Source organism: Coturnix japonica, chromosome 21, assembly GCF_054131305.1.
Source record: "Coturnix japonica strain WE chromosome 21, WE-NBRP24, whole genome shotgun sequence".
Taxonomy (NCBI): domain Eukaryota; kingdom Metazoa; phylum Chordata; class Aves; order Galliformes; family Phasianidae; genus Coturnix; species Coturnix japonica.
The window spans coordinates 3,256,421-3,280,581 of NC_140683.1; the positions used below are offsets into that span (position 1 = coordinate 3,256,421).

Sequence of the window (24,161 nt, forward strand, 5' to 3'; positions counted from 1 at the left end):
TGTTTCTTCTGAAGGAAGACCATTGCTTAATTTTTTAATTTTTTTTACTGTAAGATTTTAAGCACCAACTTGAATTTTGGTGTGAAATGAAATACAGGTAGCATCCTCTAAAGGTGTTGAGTTGTCCTTCTTCACTTTCTGAATGCTTTTGAAAACCTGAAGGCTGAGGGATAACAGAGACTTGAATTATCAATGCCCCATTGCTGTTTCAAAATGATTGAATGGCTTTTTTGTGTTTAAATTGTGGACATTTGATTACTGATGGACTGGTGGGTGAACTGTGACGTTCCTGCAGATACCGTCCATAAAGCAATGATTCAGCAGTAAAATATTGGGTGCTGTGGTGTTTACAAAGCACATTCATTCCTGGGAATTCAGCAGAATTGTTAAATTTAGGCGCTACCATTCTCTGTATTTTCTGTATCTTCACTCTTCCATCCTTAAGCACATTATAAAAACATGTCTCTAAAATTTGTACAGGAGAGGCTTTCTTGGTGGTTTTGAACTGTCTTGTTAAGGAAGAATTGATAGGTTGGTGCTGGAGCAGGACAGCACTGGGCGTGTTCTCTGCTTTTGAGCAAACTGTCTGGGAGTGAGAGTTTGCTTCCAGTGAAGTTTGATTCCCTGTGTCTGGAAGCTGTCTGAAATGAGAGCCCAAAGAGGTCATGACAGATAGCTGCAGATAAATGGGTAAGGGAGGATAGCTGCTAAATGAAACAAGTGGTGTAACTTGTTTTGTAGCGATGGAGCTGACCCTGCCTGGTAGTGTAAGGACCATAACATTTCCCTTCCATAACGCTCTGTGAACGTGCATGCCTTCTGATGACAGCACACTGACAGTGGGATTTTTATATTGTGATTACTGTTAGAAAATCCAAGAGGGCTCAGTGAGGTGTTCACTGTCTGGGCAAACAGCACTAAAGCCAAAATAATTGTGTAGTGTTGTTATTTTCTCCTGGATGTCTTTGCAGTGTTAAAGGAGCACTGCTGATAAAGCAAGCACTGAGGTGCTATTTGCAGTAATGATGCTGAGTGCTAATGTGTTAGTCATCTCTGTGTAACAGACTGCTCCATGCAGTCTGAGGTATTAAAAAAAAAAAGGCTAATTCTCTTTTAATCTCTAATGAGTGGCTGTGGTTATGAAGAAATTCTTCACTGGCTTAGCGATCAGTCGGTCACTAAGACTTCTCTCTGTAGTGTTTTTATGTGTCATTGGTTTTATGGAGCAGCCACAGCAAAGCGATGGCTTTTCTGGAGATTGTGAAGCCACAGCATTGCTCCATATTTGCAGCATTGGTGGTTTGATGGCAGCACAGGACTGACAGCAGCACAGGATGGCTGCCCACCTAGCTGGAAAGTGGTGTGGTGACCACATGGAAATGTCTGTATGGCTTTGGGGAGAGCCCCAGTTCCATCAGCTGAATGTGAAAGGATGTATAAGTGCATGCAAATACTTATTTTATTCGAATAGATCCCATGCTGCACCTTACTTCACTTGCACAGGGCAGGTAGCCAAAGTGTGAGCTGTGTTTGTGGACTGGTGTTTGCACAATGGTACTCTGAAATGTTGTCAGCTATCTGAAAAGTGGTCAGCTCAGTTGTTTTTCCATTGTGCATGGAAAAAGAGTTGCAGATGGGGAGGGGAGGAATGAGCACCTCATGAGTGTGGTTTTGTTACAGCTGGAAGCAGTATCCCCAGCAGCTTAAAGGCCATGTTTGTGTGTCTCAGCTGACAGTAGCTTATAATGCACTTGCAGTAGTGCTCCCAACATTTTTAGCAAGGTGCAGTCATGTTGTGAAGGCATAAGACAAATTTGCTTGTGCTCCATGTTAGCAAAATGAAAAGAAGCACGTTGTCATAGAAAGCTGCTGCCAAAAAGCATTTCAGTGGGGCAGGGGCATCGCAGAGCCAGCAAGGGGAGTGGGGGCAGAGCAGCGTTACTGGAGTACTGCAGCTGTGACATTTCTGCTGCTAAATTGAATGAATTTTAAAAATCCTAGAAGAGGTATTTTTGCTTATTTTCTGAGTATAATAAATTTGCGCTGCGATAGAGTCTGTAGAAGCCACATACATAATGCTGTTTTGATTTTAGGTTTCAACGCGCACAGATTGCAAGAACAATAACACAAAAAAGACAGCATTCTTTGTCAATGTGCTCTTTGGATGTGTGTGAGCTTAAGCCAGTGATGTCGAGATACAGAAATAATGGATGAAGTATACAGCAACAATTTGCAGATAAAAATAATAGAAGTTAAAGTGTATTTTACATGATAAAAAAAAGATGAAAGAGGAGGAAGTCTGTTACATCTGAGACGGTAACAAAATCCATGCTTGGTGAAGTAGCCTCTGCTGAAAAGATTGATGCAATGGGGAGTGACCTTGGCTTGGAGCAGGAGCTGGTGATGTATGTATGAGCATCTCTCTGCTAAATGGACCCAGATTTGTAGCACTAATATACATGGAAGCCCAGAACCAAACTCAGGATGGCAATAAATCAACAGCCACTTTGGGTGTCATTTCTGGTTTATATTCCACTATTGTTCTATCACTTTAATTCATGTCACTATCATCTGTTCATCTGGAACAGTTTTATATAATTTTCCAGTGGAGTTACCTGACAAATCCTATCAAATTAACAAGGTACGTTAACAATATTGACTGACTGTGAATGCTGAAGTTGCAGGACCATGCTGTGAAATTTTTAAAGGATATTTTTCAGGAGTGACTTTTTCTAAAGGAAGGGCTGGGGAGCATCCGTTGTGCACAAAGAATTTGCACTTTTATTCCTAGAACTTGCCTTGACTTTTTTATTATGTCATCAATTTCATGTATTTTGATTAAGTTACAGGAAACAATAATGAATAATCAATTACTGTGAGATAACAAAACTGATTTTAATTTATGTGTCCGAAATTACATTGCAAAACAAAGTGGGCTCCAGACAGAGTCAGCCTGCTCCCATTACCTAGTTCCAACAGTCCTTGTATTAATTGGACTCTTGATACAGTGCTTAATTGAAATGTGATATCTTTGATGTGACGTATGCTTAATGACAAAGTGCATTCTTGGATTAATAGAAGCAGGGAGGGAGTCAGTGGCATTGTTACCACCTGTCTCAGCAGCCAGGGGTAAAGTGAAGGTTACCCTGTGTTCAGTGGAAAGGACAGCAGCAAGAAGGCTGCTGCAAGCATGCATTGTTTGCTATGTGTGCTTTCATTTTAGGTGCATAAAGTACTGACAAAGGTGATTTGCAAGTTCTGCAGCACTGTGCTTTTAGAAACACTGACTTTGTTTTTGAGGGTTGAGACAGTTATGACTGTGGCATCCAATGCTTATTTGTTCGCACCTCTTAGAGGTTTTATAATCAGCTTTTCTCCTGCTTCAGACAGACCAAATGCAGTGTATTCAAAAGCATCATAGCCAAAGCCCCTGAAAAGGAGAATGTTCTCTGCCATTTTTCCAAAGATGCAGGAGTAAACTGAAGTTCATTTACCCTTTTTTGCTTCCTTTTTTTCTGCTGTACCATGAGCTTCACCTGGAAGCTGTGACTTTAAGAGGCTGAAGTTTGTTCTGTCCCATCAGCAGACAATGAACAGTGAGCTCCTGCCCAGCAGCGCAGTGCAGCAGTGCCATGACAAAGCCTGCAGTAAATGCAATGAACACTCCATGCAGGCTGCAGCTCCCCGTTAGTATCCCACTGCACAAACACTGCTTACAGGAGCTCAGGAGACATACGGAGAGGCAATAGTGTAGGAATGCTCTACACTCTGTCCCCAAAGGGCTGCAGCAGGATGCTGTGTGTGGAGGCACATACCTGTGTGCAGTGGGAGTGCAACCCAGCCATCTAAGCTGGCTGTGTGGGGCCAGGGGCTCCCCAGCTCCCAGTCTGTGATCACTGCAGCCTCATCAGAGCTGGCTGCAAAATGCTGGTGTTGTAAAATTTGTGGGATCTCTGGTGCCTTTGTTTGTGGGTATCTGGTTACCACAAAGAGCACTTCTGTTATACTAAAACACATATTGTCCTTGTGTAGAACATGTTGTATGTGTGCTGCCCAGGAGATGTAATAGTGACGTGTGATGGTGTCTCTCACATATAGTAGTGATGACTGAAAATCTATCTTCATATACATCCTGCAGTTCATGTAGGTGCTGCTTCCAGAAGAGCTCTGTGTGTGCTGAGAAGAAATTTTCCTGTGATTTTTTTTTTCTCATTGGGATGCTTATTTCCCAGCAAGGCAGGAGAATAAAATACAGATTATCAATGCACTTTGATAATCATTTGCTTTTGGTTTCAAAAGCTCCTGTGCTTTCAAAAAGCCCAGAAGGGCAATATACTTTCATCCCATTTAAGATTTATAAAGTGTGTCAAATGGCTGATATGAAATCACTTAAACAGATCACTATTGTGGCTCTCTATTCTTTCTCATCTCAGGTATTTCTGGAGACAAGGTAGAGATAGACCCTGTTACTAATCAGAAGGCCAGCACTAAGTTTTGGATTAAGCAGAAACCCATTTCAATCGATTCTGAACTCCTCTGTGCCTGTGACCTTGTGGAAGAAAAGAGCCCAAGTGAGTAGTCCTTTTTATTTATGTCCTTTCTCCTCTCCCTCTCTCAGTGTGCTGGATGCCCAGAGAATTATTGCTGCCATGTCCTTTCCTTTTATAGGTGTATTTTATTCATTATAGAATGTTTTTAATCTGACTTGATTCTGTTGTAGAGAACATAACACAAACAGATGCACGTTTTATGAGTGTGGTGTTTTAAAGTTTCCTGCCCGCTGTCCGTAGCCGCCAGCAGTGCCGCACCAAGGGATCACTGGGTAGGCTGCAGCTCAGGAGTCACACACCCCATTTCCACATCTTTGTGATATCTTTGAACTTCTTAACATCTGGAAAGGCTCTGAACAATTCCTCAGACACATGAGGATCTCAGACCTGCAGAGAGTATCAGTCTGAAATCGCTTCCATTGTGGCCACAGGGTCAGTTTTGATTCAGGAAGGTGGTAGGGCAGGCAGTAGCCGGAGCGCTCCTGTATGGAGGAGTCACTGGGCAGAGGGCAGAGCCAGGGAGCTCAGTGCTGTTTATTGTGTCCATGGAGCAGTGAGAGTCCATATTCCTAAACCTCATTGTAAAAGGAACAAGATAAGCCCTAGGAGAATGGGACAGTGTCTCCTGGTGGCGTCAAAACGTAACTATCCACTGTCAAAAAGTAACTGAGATTCAAAAACACAGCAGAATTTTGTTATGCCTGGGATTTTGCAGGGTAGAGATGCTAAATATTAAGTACTTATCTGCAAGGTGACAGAGAGAGAGAATTATGTGATACATATTTACAGAGGTAATGATCTGTTGAATTCTTTTGGAAGAGTAAATTTATAGCTGCCACGGATTTTATCAGCAATTATTGAACTATATCCTTCTTCCCTTCATTACCCCTTCCTAATTCCATATTCTTGCTCCAGTCAGTGTCTCTCTTTCCTGTCTCCCAGCAAGTTTTTATGGTCCTTGGGAAGGCGTAAGCCTGGGGAGATTCATCCCTGGTGACCAGGCAGTCTGAGTGTGTAACAGTTGTCTTTGAGCTCCTAGAGAGGGCACCCAAAGTGTGTCTGTAACAGATAACTGACAGTCAGCAAAGGCCATGGCAGAGTGTGTGATACTTTTACACACCCAACCATGTGGTGCTCAGCTGCACATCAGACCAGTTTTGTTATTAAATGCACTTGTGAATACATTAACACCTCTGGGTTTGTAGCCACATTTCATTTCAAATGCAGATATTCATGGTGATAAAATCTTGCCAACAGAATAGGGCTGTATCTGAAAACCCAGCCCCGAAAGGCAAGGTTTGCAGCTCACACTCCCTTTAGCACCTCAGCTGAGACTTTCAAGCTGTCCCTGAGCATCTCCAGGATTGTGTCCTTGTGGGATGGGGCTCGGTGGCCCTGCGGCAGCGCCTGTGCCTCTGCAAATCCAGGGGGAAACAAGGGGCAGAATTCCAACCCAAATGAAGAGCGGTGCCAGAATGGCAGTACCTTTGAGTGGAGACCCTGAAATGAGGAACCATGGTCAGTTCTGAGAGAATTCTGAAAGGTTATGACAAAGGTGACCTTAAAGATACTGCATTTTTATTTTTGCATGTTGATGTGGCCGTTCATACGATTTTCATGTCAAATAAATGTTCAACGTAGTTTCAAAAGGAGAAAATAATTCCCCCCTGAAATCCGCTGACCTCTTCCAGATTCACGGAAGACGTTCCGAAAGCCATTATTTTAGGTCAGCAGAAGAGACTTTTAGTGTGACATGTCAGAATGATGCATTTGGGGGAACTCTTAACAGCAGATCAGTATCTCTTGAATTTTAAATGGAAAAAAGTTATTTTAGTCGCATAAAGGAATGAAACTCACTGTATTTCACAAGTTTTGTCTGTGATTTTTATCAGCAGAGTGATATATGTTTGTAGCAGAGTTTACATCAAAAATTATTCCTGGATCTTCCTTGAATGAATTATTGCAAAGAAAGAGAGGCTGAGTGAAGATAAGGTGCTTGAGTTCTGCAGTATATTTTGTTTCCATGTTTTTATCTCCTGTAACACAAACACGCTCCATTCCGTCTTTCTGAAGTGCTGTGCACACGCAGCAGGGCTGGTGCAGTTACACCACAGAGAACACAGTGTGTGTTTCCTTACTCTGCCTCTGTTCCCAGCCGTGGGCAGCCGGGGCCGTGGGGATGCTGGGCGATGCTGTGCTGAGCTGAGAGCAGCGTGTGGTTCTCAGGAGCCTCCTGGTGTGGCTGTGCTGCAGGCCGTGCTGCTCACTGTGCTCAGTGCCACTAAGGGCAGTGCACCATTTGTTCTGCTGTGCTCAGTAATTAACACGATGTAGAACTCAGCTCTTACTGTTGGTGGGCTAAAGGGGTGTCAGGGTTTTTACTGGCACTTCTATGGAAATGTAAAAACAGAAACTATATGTAAACGTGGTGTGGATGGTTTGCTTACTTTCAGCTGAAGTTTTATCTGCGATGACAGGTTCATACAGTCGTGCTTTAGTGCCACTTGTGTGTTAAAGGCCCTGACAACCCTGATCCTGTGCTGTGAATGTTTGCAGGCGGCTGGGAGCCATTCTGGTAGGAGCAGAGCTTCCCTTTCCTGTAAGTTAGCAGAACTCAGAACTGTGCTCGGTGGAAGCAGCAGATGACAGCAGAAAGCTTTGGTATCTAATTTGCCATTAGTGTGGGTATCAGAGGCAGGAATGGCTGATGATTTTTGTTTGCCCTTGTAGTAGCCCAGGTTAGCATTTGAATTTTTATTTGTAAATTAAATCAGACTCCTTGAATTTAGACAGAGAGAAGGGGTAATGGCCCTGCTGGCTCGATCAAATGCCATTAGAACCTGGAAACACTGTGTATAAACTGCTCGTTTAAATCAGGTTCAGTCTGATTATCACGAGAGATTCTCAATGTTTTGAATCTCAAAAGGAAGCATCCTATCATTGAGAAATAAGATTTAAGCCTTAATAAAGTAGTTGTCATTTTTATAGCTGAAAAGAGCTTTGTATCTCAATTAAGTGTACATAATATAAAGTCTTAAGGAAGCAACGTAATACGTTTAATACAATTATATCCTTTTGCAATAGTGTAATTTAAAGGAAATCTGATTCTGTTAATGTCTCTTACATTATTTGGACAAAGGATAAACTTCAGTGTCACTAACCGCTGCTGCCTTTGCTACTCAGCACCCTGCACACAGTGCTGTGACCACTGCCTTGCTGGGCCCAGGGCAGTGCTGGGGCAGTGCAGGCTGTAGGCCATCCAATGGCATTGACCCCAGCCACTTGGGCAGACTCACCATTTCCAAAATAAATATTTTTTTCTCCATTATGTGTTTTATGACAGCTGCAGAAATTGGATTTATTTGATAATTTACTTGAAACACCAAACAAACGTTCTCTGTGACCATTTTTCTTCTGTTTTGTATGTTTTTCCTCTTAGGAAAGCAGATATGTCTCAAGTACTTGGTCAAAACAGCCTTAATATGAAGGTAGTCTAAACAAAGGTTGTTCTGTAGGTCACGGAGTACATCGGTAACTTCGCTTTGTAATTTAATTGCCTTCTTTGCACCCTGCAGCTTAAGATTTCCTTTAAATTCTTATTCCATTGTTGCACTGGGGCTTAACAGAGTGTTAACCTGGTAATAGGCACAGGGCCTCCCCATTATATGTCTCGCTATCGAGCGGTTCTGCATGACTAGTTAAAAAAGATGGCAAGAAGATTAATGAAAGCCGCCCTGTACAGAGGGGGCAGGCACCATCGCAAGACTTCCAGCGAGGAGATATTGGAGCTGAACCAGAGCTTGGCTTTTTCTTTATCCCGTGACCTCTGAACCCACCTTGCTGTCGAGAGCTGCCAGCAGAGCTGACGTTTTGATTGATGTTGCTACACGAGTCAGTCTTTCCCATTGAATTCCACATCTGCACGAAAATAGCTTTTCTAGCAGTATTCATACTGGCTGTAAGTGATAGCCAAAGTGATGGCTGAAATGCTTTTATGTAGTTTTCATTTAAAGCTAAAGGTATTTGATGTTTTAATTCAGTATCAAGTTCCTCCAGATTATGCGTGTTGGGTAGTACTAATTTAATGAATTCACTGTGGGGTTGTGAAAGGACTAAAAATGCACAGAGCACATTGGGGAGGAGCAGGTTCCCGCTGCTCAGGGAGCTCCAATAAAGATGTTGCACGGTTGTTCGAAGCCCTGCAGTGGGGCCAGAGCAAAGAGGCAGCAATTATCCAGGCACTGTGCAAATGGCGCACAAAATACTGTGTGGTAGTTCCTGATATTAATGCTCCTGCTGTGAGTAATGCAGTCTCTGAAATAATAGAGGAAAAATCATACATGATGGAAACCTAATCACAGATCCTGTGCAAAGGGTAAAAAATAGATTCAGCAGAGAAAATATTACCAATACTTCAGGCTCAGAGTGAAAGAAACCTCAAAGTGTGCATCAGAAAGAAGTGAGGCCAAATGTATGCAGACATGTGGTTTGCAGAGCAACAAAATGCCTCAGAGGGAAGAGGGTGATGTGCATATGGCTCTTGGTTTCGTTGCACTTCCCACCTCTGTCACAGCTCTGGACTGCACACAGGTCATTGTGACCAGCATGGGGCTGACCAGGGCCAGAGCTGTCGGAGCCTAGCAGCCCTTGGCCTGGGAAGGCACAGCAGGGCAGGATGGGCAGGCAGAGCAGGGCAGGACAGGACAGGGCCCTCCTGGCCCCACACACGTGGCTGCAGCACTGCTACTGAGAAGCCTGCATCAGAGTCCTCTGGAGCACAATCAGGAGCGTGCATTGCCTCATCCTTTTAACAAATATGTTTTGTAGCCCTATTAAAAGGGGTCTTCATCTATTCTGTCAAAGCTATTCTGCTGGGGTTTTTTAGTTTAATTACACTATCCAATTAAAACTCCTTGCTGCATTTTGATTCGCTTCTCCTTGGGCTTGAGTGGATATGACATTTACAAGGCTCGCCTTTCAAGCAGACAATAGCGTGATTGATGAGGTGCAGACGCAATGAAGGAGGCAATTGCCATGTGGAAACACTGCTTAGTGCATTTTGATTTATTTATCATCTTTTTTCCAAAACAAGGTTGCTGATGAGAGATTTGGGGCTACCCTGAGTTCCCCCCCCTGGTTTCCAGTGCATTCTTGCAAAAAGTTTTTATTCTGCCTTTGGTAAAAATTCAATGAAAAAGAAAAAAAAGGGCTTTGGAAAAAAATCCAGATGTTACTTGACGTAAAAGTAGGCTCTTCGTGGACATCTGGAAACAAGGCATCCACTAATAGCCATGCTTTGTAGGAAGCCCATAGCAGAACATAAAGACCTGAGCTGTGGGAAGTGTTCATGGGGGGAAGGTGGGGCTGCAGCATCCTGCTCTGAACATTGGTGGTGTTTGTTCCCACCCAAGCAGTGTTCTGAAGGGTCTGCGCTCGGCGTTGTTCCCACTGGTGGTGGGGGGGTCAGGGTTTCAAACATAGTGACTGCGGTCACTGTCTGTGGAGGACACTCTCAGCCCAGCTGAGCATGGCTCCCACCATTAGGCCCAGCCCCAGGCCTGCCTCCACCACTGCCTGGGCTGCACCATGTCCCAGCATCTCCGTCATGTCCCAGCAGCCCTGCAGTGGCTGTGGGCAGCTGACATCCCCTGCAAGAGAACTGCAGGTTTCCTTGTTCAGCCATGCCAAGACTGGTCTTTTGACGACTGTGCAACATGTGCACTCTTGTAGGACTTTCCAGGCTCACAGCATTGTTTTTTGAGGCAGCAATGTGTATTTAAAACAACAGAGTTCCTCCTGAAAGCTTTTAGATGAGATGTAGCAGCAGCTGATGAAGGGGGGTTGCAGCATTTCATGCGGTGTTTTAACTAATCTTGGCTTTGTTCGGAAACACTGCTTGCATACATTTTGCTTTCATTATTCCTTGCCTATTTATCTGTGCATTTTAAAGTCCTTGCAAATCCTTCTGAGCTGGTCGGATTTTGGGGCTTGGTGCTGCTGTGGTCACCATTTCTGGAATGGTGAGAACAGACATCATGGCAAATCATACACTAAGCGTTTTCTTCTTCACAGAGGTCTTTCTCTCCCTGTTTATTCCACTAATAACTCTTAATTGTTGACTTATGCCTTATGGCCCCGTAATGACAAAACAGTCATCAAGGTATATTGAAAAATTAACATAAATTTGCATGTCCCCATGTTTGATTTCTGTTCTGTTCTATTCATTAATATTCTTTTTATCCTTCATCTAATTACTGATTTAATTCAGTGCACACTGTTTGAAAGGTTGGCAGTAGCAGGTAGGGGCTTTTGGCACCCTCTGAATTTGGGGGTGATAGAAGAGGTAGAAGACAAACTATTCCTGAATGTTTGGAATACAGATTGCAGCAGAATTTCTCACTGGCCTCATATTGTCACAAAATGGCTGAATCTGGGGCAGTTGGATGAGCGCCCTGATTGCTGTCAGGAAAATTGGGTGCAGCCTTGAGCAGTGGAGGTGCCCATGGCTGTGCTGCTGGCTGCCTGCCCTTGGTACAGCCACCTCTGGGGCTCCTGCCATGTGCCTGGCAGCACCTGAAAACCTGAGTTTCTTTCCTTGAATATTCTGGTGGATAAATATAGTTTAAAATAATCCATATTTTCCATCATGCAGCCAAGGAAATCTGATTGCAAGGTATTAAAATGTCCTTGTTTGGTCCCCTTTTGCCTTCAGCTGCCCAGCTCAGGTGACATGTAACCTGTCTGTGGTCCTGGTGACAGACAGCTGCTGGAGCTGAACGGCTACGTTCCAGACACAGGCTGAGGGCACATTGCTCATGCAGGAGTCATTGTGGTGACGTTGTTGGTACAAGATCTGCATTTGTTTTAACTGCCGTCATGTACAGTAGAAACCACTTCAGCTGCTGCTGTTTGCTGCCAGATGTTCTTGTATGGAAATATAAAACCATTGAAGTTCCTATTGATCTCTGTATTGTCAGAGGTGGTGCTCTATTGGAAAGTGGTACATCACATATTTAAGCACTCTTGGAAATGGAAATCAATCTCACAATTCATAAATTCCATCTGGCTGGAACAGTAGCAGAGCAAAGTGCCAGTTACGATTTCAATGAACTAATATTTCATGCTGTAAATAGTGTGATGTGGACATGGGAGCACATAAACATAATACTGTAATGGTGTTTCTAAAGAAAAGTCTTTTTAGTCTCTTTCCACTACATCACCTGCCGGGTGCAGGGCTCATCCTGCTCCACAGGGATGCTGCCCTAGCAGCCGTTGGCTCAGGCTCCAACTGCTGGAGGGACAGCAGCAGGGTGAGCTCTGCCTCCTGCCATGGGATGCGGCAGAATTGGTATTGGCATCTGTAGCTCTAATTGTCTTTAAAACAGCTGACTCAATACAATCCTAAAACAAGTGTTAGAAATGAACTGTGTTCTGCCTCTGTCAGCTGCATAACTGCTTCTGCTGGAAAGGAGAAGTAAATCACTGCTTTATAGGAAAGATGGGGATCCTGGGAGGGTTCCTTTGTTGGGCATGATGAAAGCTATGGTCTCCATTAATTTTTGCATTAATCTCTCACTCCATGGCTCCATGTCCCACCTCCTCCTGGTGATGTGTGGTTGAGGAGCGGGCGGTCAGCACATCACCCATCGTCTGCAGCACGCCTGAGCAGCACCACATACCCAGCCTGCTCACAGCACCACACATTCAGCCCTGCAGCTGCTCTGGCACCACTGCCTGTAGCAGCCTCAGCTCCATCACGTTGGGGTCAGCAGTCACTACCACCCTCTGCTGGGGTCTGAGCAGTGGGGAAGGTTACCACCAGGACACTGCACAGATAAAAACTGCAGTTCTGAGTTAGTTGTTCTGCTTGTTGTTAGATTGTTCTGCTTGCAGGTGTCTGGTTTCCTGGTACCACTGCTACATACCTTTGCATTTTATGGTGACGTTTTCCTTTGCCTTAGCAACAGAGTAAGTTTGGGTGTTATTTTGGGGAGGGGATTTTATGATAATCCTGAGATTAATTGGCCTTTTATCTTAAATATAACACTTCTACATGTGGTAATTGCACCATGAATCTAGGTGAGTTGCTGCAGCACGGTGCTGCAAGTGCTCCGGCCGTGGGCTGGCTGTGAGCTAACTCACCTTCTGATAGATCTTTGCATTTCCTGCAGCAGGGTTGTGATGGGAAAATGAACTTTATTGGAAGAGTTCAGCTGCTCCTGTAAGCCACCACTTGCCTTAAATTGAAATGACATGAGAAGCCTGTCAGCATTTCATTGCTCCCTTCTGTTGTGCTGATGGTATGCTAAGATCACCATCTGTGTTTTGCTTCTGTCAGGCACACGGCTCCGCAGAAAACTTTAGAGAAATATTCTGAACCTTTTTTCTTATCTTTGCAGGTCATGCAATATTTAAACTTACATATCTAAGCAATCACGACTACAAACACCTGTACTTTGAATCAGATGCTGCTACTGTCAATGAAATTGTACTGAAGGTGAGTTTTAAATTTTAACGTGACCCAAAATTCTGAGTGTTGTGCCACTTGTTAGACATGGGAATCTTCAGGAGGATCTGAAATACAGGCACGGCGTAGCACTTGGGTGCTTCAGCTCCCAGTTGGCTGCTCCTCTCCCAGGTTGGGTTTTAGTCAGGAACTGACACTGCTGGGCCATGGGGCACACGTGGAGCACACAGGGTTACAGGTGTTGGTGTCGGTGTGGCTCAAGCAGAGCAGAGCTGGGTTGGGGCAGTGCTGAGTGCAGCAGAAGGACTGCTTTTTCTCTGGGTGCTTGCCCAGAATTGCCTGCTTTTCCCACAGCTCTCTGATGTACATATTGGTCTAATTCCTGAAACAAATCAGAAGATTAGACTTAATTTTCTGCGATCTAATATCTTATATCAATTCAAAATCAAAAGAATAGTCATTTTAGGAATCCAGCCATTATGTTTGCTTTGCTGTGTGAAGTCCAAAGGACTGCTGAACGACTGACCCACTGCAGTGCTGTTGTTGGCAGCCAAGTGCGTGCTGCCTTCTTCCTTGGCTCTCAGTCCAACAAGGCAACCTCTTCTGCTCCCACTTCATCTGCGGAGTCCCCAGAGCACTTGGCAGAGCCAGACTGCTCACACAGGGCTGGTGAAAGTTTTGCTCTGAGTAATGAGAATATTCAGGGGAAAATCGTTACCAAACAGTACTTTTTGTCTTACCTTGCAGATTGTTTATGCAAAACTCTTCCTGGTTTTGTGTGTAAGTTACCAGTTTATTTTCAGTTCCGTCAGCATTAAGAGATGTAGAGGAATCAGACTTTTCAAATTAGGCTTTTTACATGATCAAGTGCAAGACACTGAGGCTTTATTGACCATGAAAACTCCCTATATTTCTACGCCTTAAGCCGTAATATGCAATGAAAGTGAAACACTCTACAGTGCATAAAATCGTGCAAGTTTTAAGCCACAGCATATTAACCAGCTAATGGTGGACCAAAGGGCATTTTTATCTTTTTGATTCTTGCATTAACCTTCCATTAAAATTATCTATGTGATTATCACAAAGCACTGGAGACAATAAATTTAGGGAATAGCAGCCTTGTTAAATATCATTTAAAAATGCTTTCATCAAGTAAAATGTGCCAAAACACGGGGAAACTCTAAGATTAGCTGAGTATGCAAACATCATAATGGAGGTATTATTTTTATTAAAGCTGATAAAATATTTTATTGAAGTCCATTACCACACCAGAGCAGCACAGCGGCCACAGGACATGCTGCGTTGGGGGACAAAGCTGCTCAGCCCCTCCGGTCCGTGGGGACAGGGGCAGAGCGGGGGATGGCCCACATGGAGGGCTGCTTCTGCCATGGTTTTGCCCTTTTCCTGTTGCCCTGTTGAGTGTCCATGCCCTCCCAGGGCTGCACACTGAAGCACCAGCGCAGTGAAATCTTTTTGTGTCTTGCAGGTTAACTATATTCTGGAATCACGAGCGAGTACGGCCAGAGCAGAATATTTTGCTCAGAAACAAAGAAAACTGAACAGGAGAACAAGCTTTAGCTTCCAGAAGGAGAAGAAGTCGGGACAGCAGTAGCACCGGGCCTCGAATAGAGCCTGACCGCCGTGTTCAGAGCGGGGGCTGCCAGTGGCCGGGGCAGAGCGGCGCTGCTCCACTGCTGAGGGCAGGAGCGGCCGGGAGGACATCGGCACAACCCCATCTCTCACGGCTGCAAGGTGATCCCTCCTTGGTGAGGGAGGTCTCCCCTGTGACACAAATAAAGAGCCATATCAGCCGGAAAGAAGACTGTTACGCTTCAGGTTCCTTTGATTAGAAATAAGAGAATGACGTAGACTGGCATCATTTAATTACTGTATTATGTACAATCACAAGAAGAGATGTGATTACATATTATTTCACAGCCTGGTTAAAATAAATTATATACATCTGTAATACACCCACGTACACGCAGGTATTGCTTGTGACATGATCAAATTTCTAAAAACAAAATGTAGGACAAATGTATCCATTTTTACTATTAATAAACAGATGTAATCTTTTTCAAGGTCCATCTGATGCACAGTTCTTTTGGGGGGAGGCTGCAGTCCCAGATGGTTACGCTTCTGTTGCTGACATGCAGGAGGCAACTGTGAGCCAGGAGCAGCAGCCATCACAGAGCGACTGGTGGGGGAGCGCTGAGGCAGCTCAGGTCTTTTTTTGCTTCATTCTTTTCAAAACAGGTTCCTGTAACTGCTCCTCAGCTTTGCACTCCCTCCTTGGAAGGTGCTTCTTGCAGCCCAAGGAGAGCACGGCCCAGTGCTGAGGCCACAGCTGGCACCTGGTGCTGGAGATGCCCCTCCTCCTTACTGTTCTTCTCTAGGAATAGAAACAGAGACCTGCTTTGTACTGGGACTTGTAACTGTGCTGGCCTTGTCTGTGTTTAGCATATCAGGGAACACGTGAATGGGATTTCAGGGAACCAGAGCTGCATTTTGGTTCCACTCACCAGAGGTGTCTTTCACAAATCTCTAAGCTGCTGTTGCTGGAGCCTTGTGCTACGGCCGTGGGTTTGTACCGAGCTGCACCCCCAGCCCTGCGAGCTGCTCAGAGCCTGGCCAGCAGTGTGAGCTGTGTGGGAACATGGAGCTGTGTGGGGCTGTATGGAGCTGTGTGGAACCACACGGGGCTGTGTGCCCTCCCAGCTGTGCCAGCAGCACCTCCAGCAGCGTCCTACCTTAGTTCTGTACATAAAACACTCTGAGCCTTAATGTGCAGCGTATGGATGGCAGGAAGGCAGCAGGGCTCCGTGTCAGCTGTCTGTTACATTTAAGTTCTCTGCTTTAAAAGGTTCAGTTTTGGAAGCACACGAGTGCCGCCCCCCGGGGCCATGCCACCTCTGTGTGCAGTCTTCCACAGTTCCTATTTGCAAAGCACAAACAAGAGGAAACGTATTTTATAGCGTGATATTACATTTTTAAGTATTTTGTATGCACAATTGCAGCACCGATGCAATGGAGGAAGACCTTTCTAATAATGCAATGTAAATTATTCAGCTTTGTGAACTATTTAACATTAAAGTTGTTATGTGAATGTGCTTTCGCCACCCCGTTTCAGTTCTTTTTAACTGAAAATGTCCCCTACTTTGGTGTTGGGAACGACCTCTGTCTCCAGCTTCTTTTCTTGTCCATAACACTGCTGCCCCGTTTATTCATTTTCGGGAGATATTTGCTCGGTGCAGCATTTTCCTTTCAGTGAAACCTTAAGACTGTCACAATAAAAGCCCCCGCAATGGGTGCTGCCATAGTGCAGGTGGGTGTTCTGCCCTGCTGCTCTGTGCTGCTCCATACCTGCACTGCCAGCCCCTGAGCACAAAGCACCAGGTGGGGTTGGGGTACACACAGGAAGCAGCAGCTCAAGGGGGCCGGGGCCGAGTCTGCTTTGCTCCGAGACACCCCATCCCACTTACTTAAGAAATGTATTTTCCTTCCAAATCCAGATCAGAACACATGGTGCGGAGAACACGTTTCCTCTGCTTGGTGCTTGCTGCAAGAGTCAAAGCGAGGCTCCTGGCTGCAATCTGTGCACAGCTGAGCGCTGAGCCATCCTGGCCGGTCCTTCCTGGTAGTTGTAGATTTAATTGATTCAGATGGGCATTCAACTGGGTCAGGGAAGCAAGCTGTTCCTTCCATGCCGAGTTACTGGGCTTCAGCAGAGAGGGTGGCTGCTGGCTGCTGAGCAGGGATACTTCTCCCTGAAGTGCATCAGTCTCTGTTGGAGGTTGTCTACATTTTCTCTTCCTGTGAAGCCCTGCTCTCCTGCGCACTGCAGCTCTACCTGCAGCAGTGCGGGGCCCCGGGAGGCTCCTGCAGAGGCTGAGTGCTGCTCCAGGAGATGTGCAAAGGAATGGAGTGGCTTTCAAGCCACGGTGCTGCAACATCTGTGTTGTGCTGGCACAGCCCTGGGCTGAGCAGCCGTGATCAGAGGTTACTTCAAGCGATACATAATGCATGTGCAAAATCTGCCTTATGCCAGAAGCCTCTTCACCTAATGCAGCCAATTAAGCCTGTATTTCAAACGGGAATGATACGTTTCTGTATCTACTTTCAAATTAGATAAAAATGGAAGGCTCTTCAGCTGCCCTTCCTTCCAGCCGTTCCAGGAGCCCTAAGTTCTGCAGATACAGAAGTGTCGTGCACTGGGAACCGTACACCTATGGTTGGCACAGGGCTGCTCTGGCCACACAGCAGCAGCACTGTGCACCAGGCAGGTGTGCGGCTCCCTGAGGGCTCTGATGGGGTTTGCCATGAGAGATGGAGCAGAGATCTCTGCGGGCTGGAGGACCCTCATTGTCAGTGTGTCCAGGGCTGGGCTGTGCATGGAGTGCGTTGCTCCCACCCAGCACCAGGGACAAATGGGCAGAAGCCATCGCGCCGCCCTGGGTGCAGCCCTGAGATTAATGGGGGGAGTTATTTATGGAGACATGTTTGTAATGGGCCCATGAATTTCACGGAAGCGGGCTGCCATCGCGGCCGTGGTGTTGGGCGCCGCTGCTGCTAAAATTAATGCTCCTTAAATCACGTCCCAGGGCAGCCATTGTGGTGCAAGGATTGGCAAGGCCGGGGACGGCGTCACGGGGCTTTGGGGGGCAGCACTGCAGCCCCACTGCTCAGAGCTCAGCTGGCACTGCTGCCAGCAATGGGTACAGTGAGGCAGGGCCATGCACTGGGGTTGCACAGCACTATGCACCTCTGTGTCAATGCAAAGGAGAGAAAAAAACCTCAGCGGGGTGTTGTTGGCTCTAAAAACCCTAAGTATGATTTGTGAACTCTCACAGCCTCGGTAATCTCATCAGAGTAATGGGATTATATTTCAAATCACCATGGCCTGTTCATTACACATTTAAACTCCTTTGACAGAGGAAAAGTTAAATAAAATGTGTGCGTCAGCCCTGGTTGACTTTCCCAGTTCTCTTTCTTGATTAGACAAACAGATGCTGAGCTCCAAAATGAAAAAATAATGCGCTCATTTATTCATTTTTCTGACAGGTCACAGCAGATTTTTAACACCCCGGGTGGGAGTGTGGGGTCAGTCTGTGCCACTGTGCCACGGCACAGAATGGTGCCCGGAGTGCCCAGTGTGAGCCAAGGGGTCAGGGAGCTGCCCTGGACCCCAAGGAGCAGTGCTGGGGTGGGGAGCATTGTGGGGGTCCTGGCCCTGTTGTGGTGAGGCCTCATGCCCGCAGTGCACAGAGGGAAGTAGCTGCATGAGGTTGGCAGCGGCCACTCCAGAGCAGTGACACCACTCCCTTTGGGAGAGTGGCTGCCACTGGGCAGGGATGTGCTGCCTATGAGGGAGCTTCACACCGAGGAGTTTGGGGCTCGGTGAGGGAACTGAAATGCCAGGTGATTAGAAATACACCAGCAAACACCATTATTGTCAGGAGAATGCAATCGCATACAGTAATGAAGCAATTATTAATGAGCAACTGCAAGGCTGTCATCAATTTAAGCTTTTCAGGATCACAGACTGAGGCAAGATAAACGCTAACACACAGATGAGTGGTGGGGCACACGGGGCCAACCCCAGCACACGGCCATGGAGGGCCCCGCCACCCCCTGCACCCGCTGCGGGCTCTGCCCCGTGCACTAGGACAGCCCTGCAAGCAGAAGGACGGCCCCATAGGCAGCAGGATGGACGCACCTGCTGACCTACACTCAGCTGCGGCATCGCAGCCCGGTGCGGCACAGAGGGGCCGGTTGTGTCCCAGCGCCGCTCCCGCACCAGCACAGCCGTGCGCCGCGATCTGTCACAGCGGCTGCGGCCACGCGCTCTGCAATCTGCACCGCGTGTCGGGGCTGTCATCCGACATAATTCCTCCCCGCTGGCATAGTGCTGATTTGTGCATAAGTGATGCATGCAATCCACCTGAGTGAGGAGCGGGGGGCTGGCGGCCCGGGCTGTCAGGGCAGGGTGTTTTAGTGCCGCCTGCGATTAGGTGGAATTGACAGGCCCTGAAAGCGGGGAATTGCACAACAGGGGAATTAACAGCCGGGGACTGGAGCGCAGTGTGGCACTCGTTTAATCTGCAATTTATCAGTTTACGCGTCTTCTTGTCGCAGGCGGAAGATTACACTCCAAAAAAAGCAGGCTCCTTTTTTATTAATTTCACCTGACAGGGAAAAGGAAGAGCAGTATTTAGAGGCTGATGCCCACCACTTCCCACCGCTTTCAGGTCGGTGCTACACTGAGCGGAGCTGAGCCTCACAGGGCACGGCAGCAGGTCCCAGCCAGGTCTTGGAGCCGAGCTCTGCCCACGGGGCACACAGCAGCTGCCCTGTCCGGGGGTCCCATGGTGACGTGTCCCAGACCCCAGCCTGCCATGGCAGCCCCATCCCGCATTGCTGCAGTGTGCTGCTGCTCAGAGCCCCGGCCGCCGCGGCCCCCACCGTGCAGCGAGCTCCAATTTTGATCATATCGTCAGAGTCTGATAATGGTTTCCAGGAACACTGTAGCCTTTCTGCGAGGTGACAGCCTGTAAAGGCAGCATGACAGATAATGTATTCTACAAGGGTACAATAATGTGACTCCGAGCCCATTAAACTCCTTTAATGTGGGTGACATACACCTTCCTCTTAACATACGTTATCATCCCGGGGGCACACGCAGCACAGAGTTGGCACCCCGCACTGCGGCCCCCCCAGCACCGCAGCCCCCACCGGTCCCACTGCCAGCTCTGGTGCCAGCAGCCCCCCCTCCCAACTGCAGCTCCTTCCCTTGGTGTGAGGAGGTCAAACCCAGTGATGCAAATGCTTTTGCTGCTCATGAACAATCTCCTTGGCCTCCTCGGCAGCCTGCTCTGATACTGAAAACCTTTATCCAACCTTCTGGTATCAAAGATTATTTATAATGAATTAAATACATTTTTAGCCGCTTCTTTCCACACTTACTGCCACACTTCCACTGCCACTTCAACTTAATTAGGGAGGCCTCGCTAAAGAGATGGGAGTAAATTCATCTATAGAAATGTATCTGTGTATAAATGAAGAAAGCAGCCACCACAGGTCAAACCAGTACTTTCAATTTATTGCCCCGGTACATTCATTTGTAAATAGCTCTGCCTTGCTGGTTTCTAAGTGCAAGGCTAATGTTGGAGTGCTTAAATTAATAGTGACGCACACCTTTCATTATTGCTATTAAATTAGGTGCTGAGCTTTGATGGATTCACTTGTTGCTGAACTAAAAGCCTCAGAAATGTGGGTGTGTGTATCCATTTGGCTTCACGGCAAATTTAGGTCTCGATGTCGAGGCAGCAGCACTGAGCAGCTCCCCCAGCAGGCGCTAATTGCAGGACGGCCCCTGCAGGAGCGGGCACACAGCTGGCACGGCGCAGGATGGCACTGAACGAGAAGGGCAAAACTTTGTGGCCACGGCACAGACAGGTCAGGAGCTCCGCCAGCAGCTGAGCCACCTCTGCCTGAGGCTGCGCCCACGGCCCCACCGCCAGCACGTCCCCGATGTGTGAACGGGAAGGGCCGACGTGGGACTAACGCCGGTGCCAGCAGGAAAGCAGCCGGCAGCTCATTGACGGGGCGCTCCTTTCCGTGCCGCACATCAGCGATGGCACCATCCGGACACGGCGGGGTTTGGTCGTCAGCGCTGCTCCGTGTTCCTGAGCAGAGCAGGAGCTGGGGCTGGGCCGGGCTGCGGGGCGAGCTGCAGGGTGAGCTGCGGGTTGAGGTGCTCGGTGAAGTGCGGGGTGAGGAGCAGCGTGAGCTGCAGGATGAGCTGCAGGATGAGCTGCAGGCTGTGCTGCACGCAGCCGCCTTTGTTCTGCGGCGCGGTTCCCATTCCCATCGTGCCACCTTGAGGCCGCTCCCCGCAGCCCTCCGGCACCGTGCAAGCTTCACGCACCGCCACAGCCCCATCCTGACCCCAACCCGGCCCCGTTCCGGCCATCCCAGTCCCGTGCCTGGAGCTGGGGCAGCTCCACGTGGAGGAAACAGGGACTCCACTCACCGCAGCAGCGCAAGAAAACAGGAGGACGGTGGGAGCCGTGTGCGCACAGTCCCTGTCCCCGTCCCAGCCTACAGGGCTGCGGTGGCACGATTGGAGCCCATGGGCAGTACTACCACGATCTTCTGCCTCACTGACCCTCGTGTTAACCCAGCGGGTACACACAAGGAATATTTCAACTCTAATTCTTCCTAAAATGATACCGTTTGTCTACACCATCAACTATTTGGCATCTGGGTCCCTGAAAGATAAAATATTTAAATATTGTGTTCCCACGTAAATCTTGTCCTTGGCTTTAACATCCTTCTAACTGCATTCCCAAACACGGGGCTGCAGGAAGGGCTGGGGATGGGCTGTGGGTGCCCCTTTCTGAGCTCTGCTCTCCCATTGCACCGTTTGAACATTTCACTCGCACAGAAGAAACATCTTCTGGGGAAACGTGGCCGTTTGCATTCCACTTTGGTGCTTCTCATTGCTTCGCTGCTGGGGGATTGAAATCATCACCGTGATAAACCCGGGAATGGAAAATAAACAAACACAAACCGCCGCTGTGAGCCAGTCGCTCTGCGAGCTCAGACACTTTCCTTTGGCGCAGGGCCCCGCTTCTCCCTTTGTAAAACATTATTATTAGTCAATAAAAGCTAAATCCCCTCGATCAGCCGGCACCCCTGCGGAGGAGCAGACGGCCCCCCCCGGCCTCACTGATTGACTCTGCGCAGCCCCAGGACTGCTCACGCCTCCGCAAATGGGAAGATCTGATAAAGACCTAATCCAATTACAGCGCACACTTGCCAATGGTAGTTCGCCTTTAATGGAACTTTTGGTTGTTGGTTTTTTTTTTCATCTCCTGCAGAATTTCTGCTGTTCTGATCTCCGAATGAGAAAGCAGTGCCAGCTATGGGGAGAGCACGATGGTGAGATGGGGCTGTGGGGCTGCAGGGCTGCAGAGCAAAGCCTTGGGCCTCGGGCACAAACACAGCACCGCTCACCCAGGGCTGGGGAATGGGCTATGTGTGTGCCACAGCCATCCCTCCCTTGCCATAGTACCACGTGTGTGCATCAGTGGTGCTGGTGCTCTCTGTGTGCCAGCAGCCACCCCTCTGCCAGCAGTGCCAGGGGCACACCATCCCCATTGCTCCTTCAGTGTGAGAACAAATCGCTAATCAGCAGCCAGCCCCTCCTCGGTGTCCTCTGCAGCAACACTCCAATAATTAATTATAAACTACAATACTGATCAGCTTGCATGTACTCCGTCTGCACTGACAATCATTAACCATAATACGAAATTTATAATGTTGAGACGTGGAACCTGGCGAGATGAACTGCACTGCTTTTTAATCAGTTTTATGGGATGATATAATGCATTGATCGACAAAGACAAGATACAGTACGTGTTCCTCTGTCTATAGCCAGGCAACCTTATTAATTTAGATTTACAAAGAGTTGATTGATCTGAAGAGGAGAGAGATGGCAAAGCCCCAGCGTGGGGTACCACCCCTCCACCACAGTTCCCACAGCTCAGAGACCTGCCGGGAGGTGCTACAAGGGGACAGGAGGAAGAGCCAGGAGAAAGAAGTTAGCCCAGGATTTAAGGGCGGTGCACAAATGGTGGCTGCTGTCTGGAGCTTTTCATGTGGTCACTGTGCAGCCGGGGGCATGGCTGCTGGGCGCCCCTCGAGGTGTGGGGGTGGTGCAGTAGCGATGGGCAGTGTGCCCCCACCCACTCCTCTCTGCCCCCACCCGCGTCCCCTCCCTGGCTGCACCTGTGTCCGGGGCAGCGCAGCCTGTGGCAGCCGGACAGCTGGTAACCATATTGGTGTGCCATGGGCTGTCATCTCGCATTTGCACGCCTGTTCGTACTCCAAGTCCAGGAGAGGCTGGATTTGTTGTTTTCAGGTCAGAGGCTGCATCCAGTACAGGAGGAAAATTCCCATTTCCCCACCGAGCCGTTAACTGTGAAGGGCCCTGGCCCTGCTCCTCACCCAGTGCAGGTGGCAGTAGGGCCACGCCACCACCCCAGTCCCGTGTCCCCATGGTCATGTCCTCCCACATGGAACTGGGACGCATCCCCATCCCACGCATACACCGCCTGCTGGGCACATCCTGACCACGAAGGACACGTGGCCACCACATCCTTGGGACCCGTCTCACTGAAGACACCCACCTGGAGCTGCTGGTCCCATGGAGCAGAGCGTGGCACCATTAGGTGTTTGATTTAATAGCACATGACGTTCTGATTAAAAAATTAGCTGTATGTAATATCAATAGAGCACACATTGAAAGGATGAGGAGCACACTGACTGACAGCTCTCAGAAAGCGGCTGTCAATGGGGCATCGTCATCCAATGGTGACAGTCAGCGTTTCCATCCCTGATTCGAGGTAAATACGGAACCAACTCCGGTAACAGCAGGACTGGGGGAGGCGGCAGATGGGACACCTCCCCGTTCCAGAGCAGCGTGATGGGAGATCTGCAGCTACCGGGGGTACTGTGTGCCTGCAGGTCTGCGCCGTGCAGAGCAGCCACCTCAGCTGCAGCCGCACCGTGCACTGCGCACCAGCTCCGCCCGGCGCAGGACTCGGCCCGGAGCGCTGCGTGGTACCGCACGGCCCAACAGTGCCGCTCCCCGGCACCGCCCCGCACCGCCCGCAGCAGAGCGAGGCTTGTGAAAGGCAAATCTTTATTAGTGCAGCGAGTGCGTCTAACCCGCATTAATTCCCAATTGTGAATGCTTTCAATTAGCGACCGCAGGCACTCAGAGCGCTGGATGTGTTCATTAGTGACACGGCCTTGCTGCTCGGTGACAAGCGGATGACAAACCTGTCTGAGGGCTCGGAAGGGTTTCAGCTGCGCGCAGCTCTGGTGCCAGAAGGGGGAGAGCGGCAGGGACTGCCCGGCGCTGGGCTCGGCAGCTCACGGCCCCGCAGGGTGCCCCACGGTCCGGGGCTCAGCATGTCCGTCACCAGGAGAGGCATTAGCAGAGCCTGTGGGCCATCGCTGAGAGCCGAGTCCTCAAAACCCTGATGAGATGGCCCAGAACCGCCTCCAGAACTGCCTGGGAGCAGCAGAACACGTCCTGCCCTTGTCTGTGGTGCAGCCCCGGTGCAGATCTGCCC

General features: G+C 48.3%; 1 protein-coding gene across 4 annotated transcripts in view; it reads left to right on the forward strand.

The window, feature by feature from the left end:
* Nucleotides 1-15,102, forward strand: part of MAPKAP1 (MAPK associated protein 1) — an 82,983-nt gene extending 67,881 nt beyond the window's left edge. For 3 of the 4 annotated variants that reach the window (XM_015879414.2, XM_015879413.3, XM_015879415.3), the window contains 3 exons: nt 4,434-4,571; nt 12,950-13,047; nt 14,504-15,102. In XM_015879414.2, coding sequence (XP_015734900.1) covers nt 4,434-4,571; nt 12,950-13,047; nt 14,504-14,629 — 362 coding nt within the window. In that variant the 3' untranslated portion in view covers nt 14,630-15,102. Of the gene's footprint in view, nt 1-2,093; nt 2,258-4,433; nt 4,572-12,949; nt 13,048-14,503 lie in introns of those variants that run through there. The other variant, XM_085521036.1, reaches the window with a different exon arrangement.
* Nucleotides 15,103-24,161: the final 9,059 nt, after the last annotated feature.